This window comes from Globicephala melas, chromosome 10 (assembly GCF_963455315.2).
Source record: "Globicephala melas chromosome 10, mGloMel1.2, whole genome shotgun sequence".
Taxonomy (NCBI): Eukaryota; Metazoa; Chordata; class Mammalia; order Artiodactyla; family Delphinidae; genus Globicephala; species Globicephala melas.
Window position 1 is genome coordinate 62547434 of NC_083323.1, and position 16241 is coordinate 62563674.

The 16241-nt window shown below is 52.7% G+C and overlaps 2 protein-coding genes and 1 long non-coding RNA gene across 7 annotated transcripts; 1 reads left to right on the forward strand and 2 right to left on the reverse strand.

Annotated features, from left to right (window-relative positions):
- Positions 1 to 1179: 1179 nt before the first annotated feature.
- COX14 (cytochrome c oxidase assembly factor COX14) lies at positions 1180 to 5974 on the reverse strand. Its single transcript, XM_030835106.2, has 2 exons — positions 5730 to 5974; positions 1180 to 1589 (listed from the first exon to the last, which is right to left on the reverse strand). The coding sequence occupies exon 2, from the start codon at positions 1579 to 1581 to the stop codon at positions 1408 to 1410; it is 174 nt and encodes a 57-aa protein (XP_030690966.1). The 5' UTR covers positions 1582 to 1589; positions 5730 to 5974; the 3' UTR covers positions 1180 to 1407.
- Positions 5975 to 6088: 114 nt separating this feature from the next.
- Positions 6089 to 12213, forward strand: LOC115841332 (uncharacterized). Of its 3 annotated transcripts, none has more exons than XR_009565551.2 (5): positions 6089 to 6243; positions 9976 to 10237; positions 10539 to 10724; positions 11506 to 11610; positions 12025 to 12213. It is a non-coding gene; the product is annotated as an uncharacterized lncRNA (long non-coding RNA). The 3 variants fall into 3 exon arrangements; XR_009565553.2 differs by lacking the exon at positions 6089 to 6243 and adding an exon at positions 6281 to 6387; XR_009565552.2 differs by lacking the exon at positions 6089 to 6243 and adding an exon at positions 6308 to 6445.
- On the reverse strand, positions 6676 to 13810 carry GPD1 (glycerol-3-phosphate dehydrogenase 1). Of its 3 annotated transcripts, XM_060306523.1 has the most exons (9): positions 13677 to 13766; positions 13259 to 13308; positions 12968 to 13145; positions 11989 to 12129; positions 11255 to 11393; positions 10903 to 11015; positions 9983 to 10216; positions 9652 to 9758; positions 6676 to 8748 (listed from the first exon to the last, which is right to left on the reverse strand). In XM_060306523.1, exons 3-9 carry the CDS (start codon positions 13073 to 13075, stop codon positions 8652 to 8654), a joined length of 939 nt encoding a protein of 312 aa, XP_060162506.1. In that variant the 5' UTR covers positions 13076 to 13145; positions 13259 to 13308; positions 13677 to 13766; the 3' UTR covers positions 6676 to 8651. The 3 variants fall into 3 exon arrangements, with proteins under 3 accessions (XP_060162506.1, XP_030690965.1, XP_030690964.1); XM_030835105.2 differs by lacking the exon at positions 13259 to 13308 and having other exon boundaries at positions 13677 to 13810; XM_030835104.2 differs by lacking the exon at positions 13677 to 13766 and having other exon boundaries at positions 13259 to 13610.
- Between the last annotated feature and the right edge of the window lie 2431 nt (positions 13811 to 16241).

Here is a 16241-nt window from a genome sequence, read left to right on the forward strand (position 1 = left end):
CGGATGCTCAGCTGTGGGCACAGGCTGGACAGGGAAGCAGTTTAGATCAAAAAGGGGGTGAAAGATTGGAAGGAAAAAAAGGAATCCAAAGATTTGAAGTATTCAAGTTCTCGAATACAGTGAAAATGAGAATATAAGAAAGCTCCTCAAAAAGGACTGATTTTACACTGTTTGAAAGTGGCACTGGGGAGCTGAGAGCATGGTCACTTTACTGTCTGTACAGGCAAATGAGAAAGCAGAGAAGGCAGTGGAGTCCCTGGTTAACACATCAAGAGAGGATGGGAGTAAATGAGTTGAGGATATAGGAATGCTGAGTTTTTAAATCATGGAAGAGGGCCTTCAGGTGAAAGGTTTAGGAATGGGGGACAAAGGTCAGAGCAGTATGTACATGAGAGAGGACAGGTGTCCAAAGGGGTTGATATTTTGGGCGATCACCAAGAATGATGTGAACAAGCAAGCCTCAAAGCTCAAAATGAAATGGTGGTGGGACTTCCCTGGCGGTCTAGTGGTTAAGACTCTGGGCTTCCGCTGCAGGGGGCACGGGTTCAAACTAAGATTCCACATGCCGCGTGGCCAAAAAAAAAAACGATGGCAAGAATATCTCATAGTTGGATTTTACCTTGAATGCATCGTTTTCTTTCAAATCCTCTTCACAACTCTGCAATCAGACCTGCAGGTAGATTCTTGTGCAGTGGCACAGTGAGAAATCAACCCTGATGCTAATACTATACCCACTATGCTTAAGGAGATGGACTGCATTACTGTAGGCTGCCCAAAAGCCCTTCACATTTTAAGAACTATCCGCCTCCATTTTGTGCAATTTTAACAGCTGTTAAACAAGGGCCTCTGCCTCCTTGGCTCAGAAGTGCACATGTGGCCAAGCTGGCCAGAGAACTCCATTACCTGGACACAGCTTAATTGGTCCAGGAATGGTCACTGACCACAAAAGAGCTTTGGTCTTTACAGAGTCTTCTCAGGAGATTTATACAGATGCTGGGACAGTCTTTTCTCTGAGATCAGGAGAGCCGAGATTACTACTCCTAGAACTGTATATCCCCTACTTCATGGGTGCTAAGAGCTCAAGATATGGAAATCCAGTCTGTGACTAGAAAACTGGTAGTCAAGACCCCACCTCTGTAGTCCATACCCTGTTCAAGTAAACAAAAACACCAAGACACAGACATGGCAAAATATTTAATGTCTGTAGGTGTGCCTCACCCTCCCATTCCTGTTATGATTCAATAGCCTCTCCAAACTGACTGTACCAGAAAAAACATGGGCACTTTTTCCCAGCAGAGTTCGAAAACCATTAAGGCCCTGATCCTCTTGACTCAGAAATGATTGCAGGTGAGGTCTTTCCACAACATGCCTCAGGTCTCTCTGCTCAAGGAAAAAAGCCCCCCAGTTCTACGGGACTCCTGAGGTCTTCTGTTCTTCTGCAGCCTGGCGCTGGGAGCTGCGCCGCTGGAAATAGTGGTAGACTCGGACACTGCAGAGGTAGCCCCCGTAAACAGTGAGGAGCATCATGGAGGTGGAGAAGGTCTTGTAGCCAATGTCGGCTAGTTGCCTGGCAGTTGGCATGTTGTCCCCTACAAAGACAGACTAGATTTAGACCCAAGGATAAGGCCTCATCTGCCCAGCCCACTTACCTGTTTAAGACCATTCTATAACTTCTCAGTTTGTCTGCCCTCTATTCTGAATGGCCCCTAGACATATGCAGTCTTATACTGGAAGATATTGTTTGGGAAGTCTTAAGATTCAAAAGGGCAAATAAAGTCTGCATACGAGATACAGAAACACAGCTGGAACCAGGTGTATCTGAATGACATTACAGCTAACACCTGACCCTCCATGTTTATGGAAAGACATGACTGGTATGGACCACCCAGAAATGTTCTTAATTGGTATATTACTTTAGGCATACATCAGTTTTTCTGGCTAGTAGGGAATTTATTGAAGTAGCCAGAGATTAAACATTAGCAGTGAATTATTCTCTGTAGGAGGACCGAATGGGAGCCTTCTGGGCAATATCCAATTTGTTTTCCCATAAAACCATCTTATTTATGGTGCTCAGGTTCCCAGGTTAGTCTTCAAGCATCTGTTTAAGCCATAATATACTTGAAATAGTGCCAACAGTATGTTTATGTTATTTCAGTTAGACATAACCTTCTACAGCATTAATCTTGAATTCCAAACATAAAACCAAGAACCTATCCCAAGGGCTAAAATGAAACTTACTGTGTCCCCAGCAAATTAACTCACATTTGCATGAGATAAATTACTTCCAACTTAACTGTTCCCTGGACATTTCCCTGGACATTCTGAGCCAGGGAACAAGAGAAAGTTTAGAATGGGAATCTCTCATCTTGAACAAAACGTTCCTCAGTTTGGGACTATGAATGTATATTCTCAGCCTCCTCTCTGTTGAGGGAATTAAAATTAAAAGACTGAAGTTAGTGAGAATAACTTCTTTCTTAAAAGTCAAGAATATGAAAGGAGAAAAGTTCAGGTTAGCTGGTTGAGGGGGTCAGGGGTAGGGTGTGACATCTAAGTGCTTCTCAGAGTAAGTCCCATGGGCTGAACACTGCCTTTGAGCCAGTCCCTGAGGGTAGATCCCACACTGAACTGAGGCACAGCTTCCTTGAATCATAATTCCAAGTGACTATTGAAAGTGACATTAAATAAGGTCAGAGGAAGAAAACCAAATGGCACAGGGACAAGATGAGAAAGGGTTGTATTCAGGTTATCTGGGGTTTGAAAGGACCCCAAGCTGTGAGACAGTAAGAAAACACACACGTGCCACGGAGCAACTAAGCCCGTGTGCCACAACTACTGAGCCTGCGCTCTAGAGCCCACGTGCCTAGAGCCCGTGCTCCGCAACAAGAAGCCCTCGCACCGCAACGAAGAGTAGCCCCTGCTCACGGTAACTAGAGAAAGCCCGGGTGCAGCAACGAAGAACCCCAATGCAGCCAAAAATAAATAAAATAAATAAATTTATTTAAAAAAAACAAACAAAAAGAACACACATATACACACAGAGCAGGACACTAAGGTAATAAACAAGCTCCCAGCAAAGAGACCTGCAGCCTTCAACCTCCCCCTCACTTATTCTTTCTCCTCCTATCCCCCATTACCCTGGCCAGATGCTAACCAGTTATAGGACCACCTCTTCTCAGGGCTGGAGGAAGAAGGACAGGATAGTACATCTTGCCTAGAAGACTGACAGATCTACTGACAGATGAAATTTTTCTAGAACCTCATTTTCCTCACTTGTCTAATCCAACCTGAGATTTCTCCTATTTTCAAATTAACAAAAACTTTTCACAGATCCTGAGCTAAGGCAGGGCAACGGAAAAACAGAAGACAGATGAAGAAGTTATTCTAGAGGTAGAACAAGGCTTATTAACTGAATGGGCTAGGGCAAAGCTGAAAATATCTCCAAGTTAACAACTGAGGAAACTTTATGGAGTGGGATACTGCTAATAGAAGAAAGAAGAAACAGGTGTGTGTCACTATGTGTGTAGGGGGATGGTGGTGTCAATAAGCATCAGTCAAGAAGATCATGAACTGGACATGTTAAAGTTAAGATGCTCAATAAAGGGACTTCCCTGGTGGCGCAGTGGTTAAGAATCCGCCTGCCAATGCAGGGGACACGGGTTCCATCCCTGGTCCGGGAAGATCCCACATGTCGCAGAGCAACTAAGCCCGTGCGCCACAACTACTGAGCCTGCGCTCTAGAGCCCGCGAGCCACCACCACTGAGCCCCACGCGCCTAGAGCCCGTGCTCCGCAACAAGAGAAGCCACCGCAATGAGAAGCCCGCATACTGCAACGAAGAGAAGCCCCCGCTCTCTGCAACAAGAGAAAGCCCACGCGCAGCAACGAAGACCGAACGCAGCCCCCCTCCAAAAAAAACAAGAAAGAAAAGATGCTCAATACAATATTCATGTGATGATGTCTGTCAGGCACATGGATATGCAAATTTGGAACAAATCCTAGGAGAGAGGCTAGGCTACGGATACATATGGAAGTAACAAGTGTCACTGAAACAGATGATAAAACCCAAGAGAAAGAGGCCAAGGGAACGCCAGTTTGAAGAAAGAAAACAATTACGGAAAGAAAACAGGTAGGAAATTCCAGAAACATCTGGGATGCATTTTCATTTAACTACAACAGTGGTTGAAAATCACTGCTGTATCAAGTCACTACCACTGACAGAGGTATGCTGTATCTTTGGGTGTACTGGGCCAGAATAAAAATTGGGAAACACTACTGTAAAGTGCCATGAAAACTGGTCAGATGGGATCACTGGATGGGAACAGGTGACCAGATCACAGGTAAACCTAGGACAGAAGTCAATTTAGTGCACTAAATTGGAACAGGCATTAAGTAAAAAGCATGGATTCTTAGCCAGAGCCCCAGCAGGCCCCATGAACCCCGTCCCGCGAGGTTCACGTGTCTGTGCATTTTTTCTAGGACGCAGAAATACAGATTATTAGAAGGATCATAACTCCCTCTCACCCCAAAGATAAGAATTGATATTCTTGTGATTTGCTGGTTAAGCGAACAGGAGTGATAGGGCAGCAGCCTGAAAAGGTAACAAGGTCAAGTAAATTCTAGTTTTGTTTTGCTTATTGATAAGGAGATATGACTATGTTTTAGAGGAGAAGAAACGTGGCTAAACTGAGGATAAAAGTGAGGTGGATGGGATGGAACAAAATCTAGGATGGCCCAGGAAAAGATGAAATTAGAAGCCCAGGTAGAAGGATTAACCCTGGAAATGAAGAAAACTTTTGAGGTTAGCAGGAGAACATTCTCATCTGAGGGACATCCATTTTCTCAATAAAGCTCAAGGCTGGGTCTTTTATGGGGTTAGACTGAAGGTTTCAGAAAAACAGGAAAAAGAAAACAAGAACCATAATGGAAATGACATAGGGGTGCAATCTGCAAAAACCTTTTCAGATTGTGGCTCTTTTCTCTTTTTCTGCCCCCTAAACATGGGAGGACCTCAAGGCTCAGGTCTCTCCTCTGGAAAACTCATTTCCTCAAATGGATCCATCCACCTCAGCTTAGATTTACTCACTTATCTGTCTACCTTTTACTCGTGCTATAAGGGCTGCAGAGAATATGGCTTGTGTCTCAAAGGAGCTTATGGTCTGATGGGGATAAGCTATGCACCCAAAATTCTGTTAGACGAAGTGGAAGACGCCGGTGACCAGAAGAGAAGAGGCGTTTTGAGAGTTCAAAGACAAGGTGGAGGCTCAAGGAAAGTCAGCAGAAAGGTGGGGACGGGGGTGTGGGGGTTGGGCCGCTGTCGTTTTAGAAGGGTGGGCAGGATTTACACCGGTATAGAAGAGGGAGGGGGAGAGCATTCCAGGAATTGAAAGCAGCAAAGGAGCGGATCCAGTTAATCGATAAGCAGGAAGGGTGCCCGGGAAAGCTGCATTTCAGGGCGCAGCGGACTGCAAGACAAGGAAGGGTCAGAGCTACTGGAGTCAGAGCGTGGAGGGCCGAGATGCGCGGTGGCAGTCACGGTGTGACAGGAACCTACAGCCGCAAGGAGCTAGCTGGGCTGGAAGCGGCGCAGATCGCGGCACAGGGTACGCGGCAACCTCAAGGGCGCCGAAGCCCGAAGACTGGGCGTGGGAGGATGCGGAAAGCAAAGGCCGGCCCGAGCGGGCGCGCCTCTGCGGACAGGCGGCCCAGGCTCGGGCCTGGCAGACGCCGTACCTGGATGCTGCCGCTCCCTCCCTTCCGACCGAGGCCTCCTGCCTGCGCGACCTCCTAGCTCAGCCGGAAGCAGCACCCGGGTCCAGAAGAGTGAGGGTACCGCCCAGGGACAACCCTGAACGCTGAGGCGCTATTGGTGCGGAACGCCACCCTTTCTCGCACCCCCACGCTCCGCTAAAGCTCTAGGATTGCGCTCCCGACGCGAGGTACTGCCCCTCTCGCCAGACGCAGCATAACCCCGCCCACCGAGACGAGAGCCCGCGCCGGCTGCAGCTCCGACTGGTTGCTGCCTTTGAACATCCGGCTTCCGGGTCAGCCGCCCTTACTACGCATCCTCAGACGAGCCTTCCTCTCGGAGAGGCCCGTTGGTTTCTGGGGGTTGTAGTCATTCTCCGTTGAGAAAGGGCCTTTGGCGACCCAAACTCTGGAACGGGAAATTTTGGGATACTCAGTCACCACAGAAGAGAGCCGGCCAATCCCCAGCCTGCGGCGCGGTGACGTCTCCGGTAGCTGGGTAGGTTCTCTCGGAGTCCGCCCTCTGGAGGGGGCTGCGCGGCCCCTACAGCCTGGAGCTGCCCTCTTACCCTGGGCAGGCCTTCAGCCGAGCTCAGGAACCCGACCCGCCCTGCGAGGCTTGGACCGCCGAGGATTGCGGCAGGTTTGGCCATGGCCACGGAGTAGGCGCGAGGGTCGAATCTCCGTAATGTTTCTGTCCCGTATGTGACCTCCCCGCTTGCAGGCGGCTTGATAAAGCCCCAAAGAAGCGCCGGGAAGGGGTTGGGAGGGGGTGCCATTTGGGGGAAGGGGGACTGCGTGGGCACCCCTGCAAGGGGCCGGGAGTGGCTGGAATGATCGACGAAGGATTTCTTTTCCTTTTTTCGTTTTTCCTCCGGCATTAGTGAAAACATGTACATGCATACGCCCTACCACATGCACTTAAGCGCCCTTCCCTAATTTGTTTATGCAAAAACCACGCTTTATTAGGTAGACAAGTAAGCCTTGTTCGAAAGCCTCAGATTCAGTTAATTGTGGAGTGAGCAAAAGTAGGCAAAGGGGGGCCTCCCTGGTGGCGCAGTGGTTGAGAGTCCGCCTGCCGATGCAGGGGACACGGGTTCGTGCCCCGGTCCTGGAGGATCCCACATGCCGCGGAGCGGCTAGGCCCGTGAGCCATGGCCGCTGAGCCTGCGCGTCCGGAGCCTGTGCTCCGCAACGGGAGAGGCCACAACAGTGAGACGCCCGCGTACAGCAAAAAAAAAAAAAAGTAGGCAAAGGTTTTTGACTATCTAAGAGGGTCGCAGCTGCAGCCTAGGGAAGGGAGCTGTCTTTCTGCCCCGACTTTGACCTCCTGGGGAAGCAGCTCCTGAGCCCAGCCAGATCTGGGGTGACTGTGCCCCTCACTCTCGCTGCCTGATCCAGGCAGCTCCGCCCTTCACTGGTAAGACTGACTTCTCAGGGGCTAGGGGCTGAGAGGAGCCTGCCTCCCTGGTTTGTCCAGGAGTAAGGGAGGGTTAACATAATGCTGGCCAGAGCCACAGCATGCCAGATGCTGCCACGCAGGAAGCTGAGACCCTCTGCTGGATGTGACAGGAGCCCTCGGCCTCTATTTATAGCCAGGGGTCCAAGCTGCTGACCGGTGACATTCTCCGGCTGCCATTCCATCCTGGAGCAAGGCCACTGCAAAGCACACTCCTCTCCCTCCTCCCCTTCCTGTTCTTCCCTCACCCCAGCTGGTACGGAGGCTTGAATTTTTTTCCTCCTCCACTGAGTTTCCCAGCTCCTGAGGTGCTGAAGTAGTCAATACCTCATGAGAAGGCCTTCAGGTGACAAAGGAGAGCCGGTCTTGGAATTCAGACCACAGAGATGAGGACCTGCTCATCCTCCCTTACCCACTCTCTGGCTCCCTGGCCTGCAGATACAGGAACCGGTTAGCTGCCCTGGCTGCTCTGGGGGTAGCTGAGAACTAGGGACAGGGTTTAGGAGGTAAGGGGTGGATCCAAGATGTCCTGGGGAGATAGCAGCAGGAGGGACCCAGCTGACACCTCCCCCCACTAGAGCTCCTGAGAAGGGAGGCAGGGCAATTACAAAGGTCACAGGGAGTAGAGTGATCTGAGCCTGCTGTGAAGAGGTGTAGCTCTGTCAGCAGATTAAGTTCTGCTCCCCAGAGAGGGTGCTGGCAGGGAGGGTGAGAGAGCCTTGGAAAGGTCACACATGGTGGGGTGGAGCTGGCAAAGAACTAGGAACTGGGAAGTCCCAGGAGAGAATGACAAGCCCCATGGCCAGAGATGCCAGCGTGGCAGCAACTCTGATGCCAGGCAGCCTGGGGGAGGGGGAAGGGGATGACCAGAGGTTTCTGAGGAAACCTCAGAAGAAGCTGAGGTTTCTAGGAGAAGCTAGAAGGGGGTTGTATTTTGCGAACAAACAGAGATCCATTGATGCCATGTGGGGCCTGGCAGAGGTCTACATCAGCCCAAAAGCCCAGACCCCTCCCTGCAGCCCTCGCCTCATCCCTCTTGCAGCTGAGGTACTTCTTTAGCCATTAACTGGGCTTGAGGACAGCAGTCCTGGTCTGTGTGAGGCCTCTTTGCCTTGCCTCCCTCCCCTCCCCTCCTCCCCCCACATACTCAAAGCAGGCAGCACTGGGGCTGATTCTACCCCTCCCAGAGGACAGGGAGAAAGCCCCACATATGGAGAGGGACTAGGCAACTCCACTTCTGGTGCGATGAGGTGGCAGGAGGCTGCGGGCTGCTTGTGCTTCAAGATCTCCAGGCAGGTGGCCGGGCCCACAGGCACCTGTCCTCCAGTGAAAAGCTGAGAAGACGCTACTGTGTGGGGAGTCCCAGAGATCGTGGTGGCCAGGCACCCCAAGCTTCTGCCTGTCTCCGCTGGGGTAAAGAGGCTGCCCGGCCTGGGCCCCAGCCCTGCTCACAGATGTTCTGGATGATTCTGCAGGCAGCGAATGAATTCACCTACTGGCTGGTTCTCGTAGCATACCTTGTACACAGCCATGAACAGAGGGAACCTAGAATGGGGAAGGACAGAACCAGCTGGGCCTCCAGGCAAATCCCCTAACCCTCCACTCCCTACTCTCCCGCCTTGGAGCTCAGGCGGACTCTGGCTCTCAATTTCCCATCGCTGAGAATGTGTATTTCCTAGCCCCGGGGTTTAGGGTCAGGTTTCTATTGCCCTGCTCCCTATCGTATTGAACCCTGGCATGAACTTTTTGTTCCAATTAGGCAAGCCTCAGTAACATCAGCTGTAAAACAGGGTCAATATAACAAAGTAGTGAAGAAGTGATTATGAATTATGTGAAGGTGCTCAATAAATGCCAGTTTCCTTCTTCCCAGCCTGTTGCCCAGGCCGCTCCCTTTACCAGGAGGCTTTACCCTGACCAGCCGCGAGCCGATCTTCTGAGCCTGTTTCGTACTCTCTTGCTCTAGGATTCTTTCCCAGATCAACCGAGTTCTGCTCTGATCAGCCCATCACCCCTGCTGTCTTGTGCTCCCTGAAAAGGAGCACCTTGAAGCAGAGACTTTCCTTTTCCTCACACCTCAGCACCCAGGACAGGATTCACGGAACAAAAGGGTTGGCCTTGGGGGAGCAGCTTAGACTGAGGGTGATGGACAAAGAGGCAGAACAGTCAGAGGAGCTTATTCCTGTCCACCCCCATAGCAGAGGACAAGGAGGAAAGGACAGAGAGCGGCCACGCAGAGGGGTCCAAGCAATGTGGTATAAAGAGCACTAGACTGGAAAGAATTCAAAGACAACGAACGAGCTGGGGGACAGCGGGCATACCAGACCCTGGCCAAGCTCTAGGCTCTGTCTGCCCACTTCACAGACTGAGGAGGGTTCAGGAAGATGATGAATGGGGAGAGCACTTCTGTCGGTGGTTCCCTCCATCAGTGGGGCTGGGGCAGACGCTTACTTGTCCAGCAGGCCCTTGCGCTGGAGGATGCTGTGTAGCTCCCGGGCTGTCTGGGGCCCCTGCAGCTTCTGCCCATTCAGCATCTCTTTCTCCAGCTGCTCAATGGACTGTGAAGAAAACAGGACAGGCAAATGGAAATGGGAGAGGAGGGTTGTCAGTGTGAGACAGAGAGTCTGGGACTCTGGGAGGAGGTGGGTCTTAAGAGGAAAGAAAGGCTGCGAATGTTCCCAACAATCTTAATGTCTGTGTTCAAGAGATGCCTCGAGCCACGTTCCTCTCCCTGAACACCTACAGGGCCCACCCTCCATTCTTCATTCTCCCCAGGGCCCACCTTTCCTGTGCGGGCGAAGGCCTCGGCCACCTTGCGGTTCCGCCCTCCGTAGCAGGTAGTGATGAGATCAGCAACACCGCAGCTCTCCAAGAAGGTGGCAGGGGACACAGGGCCACTGCAGAAGAGCTTGGTGAAAGCGATCATCTCCATGAGCCCCAGTCGGATCACGGCCGCCTTGGTGTTGTCGCCAAAGCCCAGCCCATCACAGAAGCCAGCCCCCACGGCCACTATATTCTTTGAAGAGTGAAGTCACGGGTGAGAAAGGATCCCCTCCCGCAGGCCCCACTTGGGGCCTTCGGCACCTGCCTCATGCCCCTCCCATCAGCCATGACACGCTCACTGAATAAGTGAAGGAAGGTGGGTGGGCTCCTCAACTATTTTCACCTCTTGGTTTTCCCACTTGCTGCACTCCCTTCTTTTAGCCTGGGCTTGTGCTTTCCGGCTCCCCAGCCCTGCCCTATACTCCATCCTTGAGGACTTTTCCTGAAAACCAGTCTTCTACCTCGCCCTCCCAACCACGGCTATTTTGTTCTATGCCCCCGATATCCATCCATAGGTCTGTCCAGGATCCAGAGTTCTGGCCATCAATCCGTCTGGGTGTCCTGGACGTCTTATCTCCCATTAGCCTGAGTGCTCCCCCTGGGCATCTCCTCTTCCCCCTGGACCAACCTTTGCAGCCAGGGACAGGGATGTCCCACAAGGGGCTATAGGGGAAAGGAAGAAGGAAGCCCAATGTCTGATGGTAAGTAATCGGCAGACCTGAGCGAGCCTGGCCTTGCTTCTGCCCTTCTTCCCATGTGTATGAGACTTGGTGGGGAAGGGCAGTGAGTGCCTGGAGTCCCAGCAACCTTGTACAGCTAAGCCAGGCCCTCTTTCAGGGCCTTCTCCCCACCCCATAGCTGCCTCTGAAGCCCTCTCACCTTTAAGGCCCCACAGAGCTCTACTGTGTCCACCTCTTGCACCACCGTGATGCGGAAATTGGGTGTCTGCATCAGCTCTTTCAGAAGCTGTCCCTGGGCCAGGTCCTTGCAGCCTAAAGTAGGGAGGGGATAAGGCTTTAAGAAGGGACTCTTGACTCTTCTTCCCACAACTGCCCTAAGCAGGACCTACAGCTCTTGCCGTAGGGGTGCCCCAACTCCCCTCACCTTTGATGCTGGGATCTTCTTCCTTCACCTGCCTTATGGGGAGAAGATGGCTAAGTGGGTGGGGAATATAGCCTGGGGAGGCGATGTAACTGGAGTTGCATTATCTATGTGGGTGGTGGGGTCTCACCAATGGTTGTCTCACAGAACTTCTCATCAGCCACCTCGCTGGCAATGTTGGCCCCCATCAGCACGCTCATGGGGATGCCAAGGCGCTCCCCAATCACTTCAGAGATGAGCTTCAGCCCGTTGGGGCCCTCGTCTACCCCCTGGGCACAGGATGGAGCTCAGGCCAGGTGCCTTTTATCCCCAACTGAGGGCTTCCCACCTAGAAATCCTGCCCATTGCAAATTCACTGTTCATCAATGTCCCTCCCCAAAGGTCCTCCCCTATTCCAGTGCAGCCAAAGCTAGCTGTGAGGAGAGCAGATAACATGTGAAAACGAATCCATCTGAAAACTCTCCTTCCACAACCTACTTCTCCAAGGTAATGTATCCCCGCCACATCCCTAAACAGCCCACTCCTGAGTACCCCCAACCAACTTCCATCCCAGCCACTGCTCCAAACCAGCTTCCCTTCTCAACTCCTCAAACAAGCCCACTTCTTGTATCCCCTAGGCATCCCTTGTACACCTCCTAAACTCCCCAAGACATCTGCCTCCAAACTCATCTCTTATCTACTCCCCAACCAACCTCCCCTTCCCAGTGGCCCCCCGCATCTGTTTCTCAAGCTTCCCCAAAGCCAGCTCCTCTGTTCAGAAAACTCCTGGCCTACTTCTGCTCTTTTCTGTTTGTCACACTTCACCCACCCTGAGCCCCACAGCAGTTAGCTGCATCCCCATCCACAGGAGGGTGTCCTTGGCACCTTAATAAGAGATATGCCAATGGTGTCTGCCTTCAGGTGGCCCTTGAGCTGATCACAGATCTTGCCGATGAACTGATGGGGTACCACGAAGATCAGGATGTCAGCATCCACTGCAGCCTGGACCACATCTGGGACAGCCACCTGTGGGGGTGACCAGTGTTCATGGGCCTGACGGACTGCTTCTAGCCCCTGTGGAGCCCCATGCAGGAGATCTAGGAGACAGGGTGAGGCTGGTGGGGAAGAAGGAGGGCAGTTTGGGGGTTGAATCTGGAAGGGCTGAACCTGGAGGAACAAGACACTTCTATTCCTTCCGCCTAGCCATCATTCCCTCTAGGTTCCAGCTGTCCTGGGTTCTTGAGGACTCCTGGAAACTTCCTCTCAGCACTCTCCTAGCCCTTGGCTGTGGGATAGTGAGGGAGGCCAAAGGAGGTCTGGGCTTGGCAAGAGGAAGAGGCCAAGTAAGATTTCATCACCCTGCTCCTTAGGGCTCCCAACTGGGAAGGGAGAGCCCCAGTCTTCCTGCTGTCTTTCCTGCTCCCCCTTTCCAGGTGGGGAGTAAGCCACATGGATCTGACCAAAGACCTTAAGTCCAAGGAGCAGTCTCCACATCTACTAATAACCCAGTGAATGAGTAACAGGGTTAGAGCCCGAGGCAGGCACTACCCAGACTCCAAGTCTGGGGGCCAGAGAACCTGTCTTTGGTTGCCACAGAGACCAACTTCCTCATCCTCTCCCCGTCCCTCTCCTGCCTGGAAGCCCGTGGGGTGGGGTGGAGATGCAGGGGGATGCATTCAGGTTCTCCCCAGTCCCAGGAAGTGCTCAGGGGAGCAGTTTGGGGGCTGTGCCCAGGGACGCCCTGTGCCTGGAGTAGCCCTCCTGAGATGCTTCTCAAGTACAGGTGGCACGTGAAGTGGCCCCCTCCCAGCAGGAAGCACCCCCTCCACTTCCCTCTCCCTTCTTATGGGGCATTGGGGCTCACCACATTGGGGGGCAACTTGTGCCCTGGCAGGTATTTGACATTCTCATGCTGTGTGTTGATGACCTCTGTCAGCTTTCTGCCCCCGACGTCTTCCTCAAACACCCACATGGTCACCCGTGGGTCAAAGCGTGCCAGCTGGGCTGCGTTGCCACCCACAATCTTGGCGATGGCTGAGCCCCTGGCAGGAGGGGGAGCACAGAAAGTGGAGGAGCGGGGGCGTGAGAGAGGAACAGTGGCGGGAGGGGATAGTGCTCCCCCTCAGGATGTCACAGAAGCCACTGGATTATTTACCTGCCACCTTCCTTGTCACCCCCTCCCCGTGACGCTGCGTCTCTCCTGACCTAGCAGTAGAAAGGAGACTCAGTTTCCTTTCCCTCACACTTTGCTGCTGGAGAAGGGGGCCAGCCTCTTGATCTCCCCCCCCACCCCCTAACCCAGGCAGCCTTTCAGGCAGGGAGCACTCTGGAGGCTCCCTTCCCGTGGCGAACAGGTGCTGCTGCCCGAGACGCAAGGGCCAGGAGCGGTCTGGGCATTGTCTGTCCTGCCGGGGTAGGCAGAGAAGACAGCAACAGGGGTGGGCCAGGAGCTGGAGGCATTTGCTCCCCACCGACTGCCTCCTGCCCACCAAACCTCCCTCCCTAACCTCCTGTATACTTGAGGGAGCCTCCCCCTCCCCCCCCCCCCAGTACTCCTTGACAGAGCCGCTTACCAGTTACCAGAGCCTACAATGCACACTTTCTTGCCGGCCATAGTGCCGCTTCGCTGCCTGGGCCACCAGCTGGGTGCCACTCTCCCCAGCTCCTCTGCCGGCTGGGAGCATATAACTCCAACACACGTGGGTGCCGCCAAGCCCCGCCCTCCAGGGGAGGGGAGGCGGGCGCCCAGGGAGACAGAGTCTGGCAGGGCCAGGGAAAGGGAAGAAAAGGGTAGAGACAGGTGGGGATCAGGAATGGGGCCGAGACCAGGCCTGCTTTTCCTCTTAGGTTTGCCCGCTGACGGTGCTGGCACGCTGCTTCCCTCGGCCCCAGCCCAGGTCCTCAACCCCTCCCTCTCCGCAATGGTTTCATTTTAAGTTCTGCCAAGACCGGGCCCAGATAAGGAGCGAGTGCCCGGTCCCCCCCCACTCCCGTCCCCTAGCACTGGAATAAATTGTATTCAGTCCCAGCAGCAGATCCAGGCATGCCTTCTTTTCCAAGGTAGGAACCGCCCCACTTGTCCCCCCCAGGACCCGGAAAGCTGCTCTATGGGTTCATCCTCTGGCGATGACGGGTCACGTGTTGCCCCACTGCAGGGCTGTGGGTGAGTGAGGTGGGTGGGTGTGGCTCCTTTAAATAAGAGCACATAAGAGGTAAGGACCTGCTCTGGGGGCAACCCAGCCCAAGGATAAGACCCCAAGGGCCCAAGAAACAAAGCACACCAGTGGGCCTCTCCTCACCTGAATGTTTCCCAGGAAGGGGGGCAGGAAAGCCCAAAGTTGGAGGCTCTGATGCCAAGTGGCCCACAGGTGTTTTGCAGACTCTGGGCTTGAGGAGGAGGATAGGAGAGAAAAGAAGGCAGCCCAAGTGTTCACTGTCCTTGAGAGGTACTGAGCTTCCTTCACTTCTTTCTTGGGTTTCCAGGCTAACCCCACACTAGGGGCGCCTTCAGGTTAGTGGCTAGTTTGCAGAAGCCAGAAGGGAAGGGAGGCAGGACCTGGGGCAGTTGTGACCTCTGTAGAGCTTTGTGGTCTCAGATGCTGTAATCAAGAGCAAGTGGGGTGTGCGCTTCTGGGGGGAGGGAGGATGGAAGGGACGCACAGTGCAGTTCAGGGCTCTGCATCGCCCACAGCAACCTGTTTAACTACGAGGGGGAACTCTAGTTTCTAGGCTGATGTGGAGAGTGGGGCAAAGGCCCCTTACACTCCAACTGTCTGTGCACCTTGGCCTGGAAAGCAGATAGCACTGTGTGCTCACGTGCTGACCTCCTGGCCGGGCCAACTGCTGAGTGGGTGTTTCCATCCCCCTGGGCTGCTGCTGGCTGCAAACAGTGATAAGCACTGGGCCAGAGGGGAGTTTGTGTGCAATCACTGGGTAAGGGTTAAGTGGCCCTGAGGTCAAGACTGGGGAGAAATGGTTTCCTAACTTCTAAGGACTGCCTGGTAAAAAGCCCACCATACTCTACTCCCATGGCCAGGGAGTTCCCTTAGGGGAACATACGTGAAATCAGCAGTTGATTGTTTCTCTTAGGAACAAAATTATGCCTACTACAGAGCCAGCCCCCCCAACGACCACTGTTATTGCACTGGCACTGCGACAAAGGCACCAGTGCCAGGCTGCCGGCTGGGACCACTGATTATGGGTGATGGAAGAGAAAGAATGCTTCTGTCCCTGGCACACAGGATGAGAACCCCAAAGAACGGATGTTTGTGCATAAAATAACCTCTTGTGTTTGCCTAAATGCTTCCATCTTTTTGTCCCTACGATCATTTAAAGTAGTATGGAGACAAAGAATTTGTTCATTTATATAGGAATAAAGAGTGTGCAGAGATTCAGAACTGGCCTGTCACAGGCCAATTATCTGTACCACTAGGGCTCTTTTCCCAAGAGCAAACTGCAGATTTGCTTGAAATTAATAATGGTTCATCAGCCATTCATTACACATGTAATTAGCCTGGGTGAAAACAGATGCCATTTCAATGTCCTTGACATCAATTGTTTCCACTCCCAAGTTATCATCACCCACACACACTCTTCTGCTTTCCCCACTCAAGTCTGATAAACTCCCACATTCCAGATTGGGAATAGTGGTTGTATCCTTGGTGGGTTTGACTGCATATACGCAATACTTGAGTGTTCACATGCATGGAGGCAAAAGTTAATTTTTTAACTACAACTTTGGAATGTAGTTGCCTTCACCCTGTGTTCTAAACCCCCTTCTTGAGTAGAACCAAGCTAGATAATGGCACAAAGGAGGAAAGTAAAGAACTACCAGGTGGGAAGCAGGCATATGATGGAAACTGCAGCAGAATTTCATGCTTCTGCTAATGGGACCCAATCCTGAGCAAAGTCTTCTCAACTCTACCAGTGAAGGCTCGGTTGTCCATAGCACGAGGATGACAGTGCAGCACTTCCACGCCAGTCTCAGGAACTAAAATCTTACTCGGGGTTGAGAAAGTGGAACCTTAAAGAATGGCAGGCACACAGACCACAAACGTCTTCAGTCCTCACACAGCGCTGGCCCGCAGGAAGACAGGAGCCCTGGGAATCCTAGAGGAGGCTCAAGTTCATCAAGTGTA

Excerpts from the sequence above, each read along its gene's own strand:
- COX14 (XM_030835106.2), bottom strand. The coding sequence starts at position 1,581 with ATGCCAACTGCCAGGCAACTAGCCGACATTGGCTACAAGACCTTCTCC.
- GPD1 (XM_030835105.2), bottom strand. The coding sequence starts at position 13,717 with ATGGCCGGCAAGAAAGTGTGCATTGTAGGCTCTGGTAACTG. Across the intron at positions 13,146-13,676 it reads ATTGTAGGCTCTGGTAACTG|GGGCTCAGCCATCGCCAAGA; the intron begins GTAAGCGGCTCT and ends CCCTCCTGCCAG. Across the intron at positions 9,759-9,982 it reads CCTTCGCCCGCACAGGAAAG|TCCATTGAGCAGCTGGAGAA; the intron begins GTGGGCCCTGGG and ends TTTTCTTCACAG.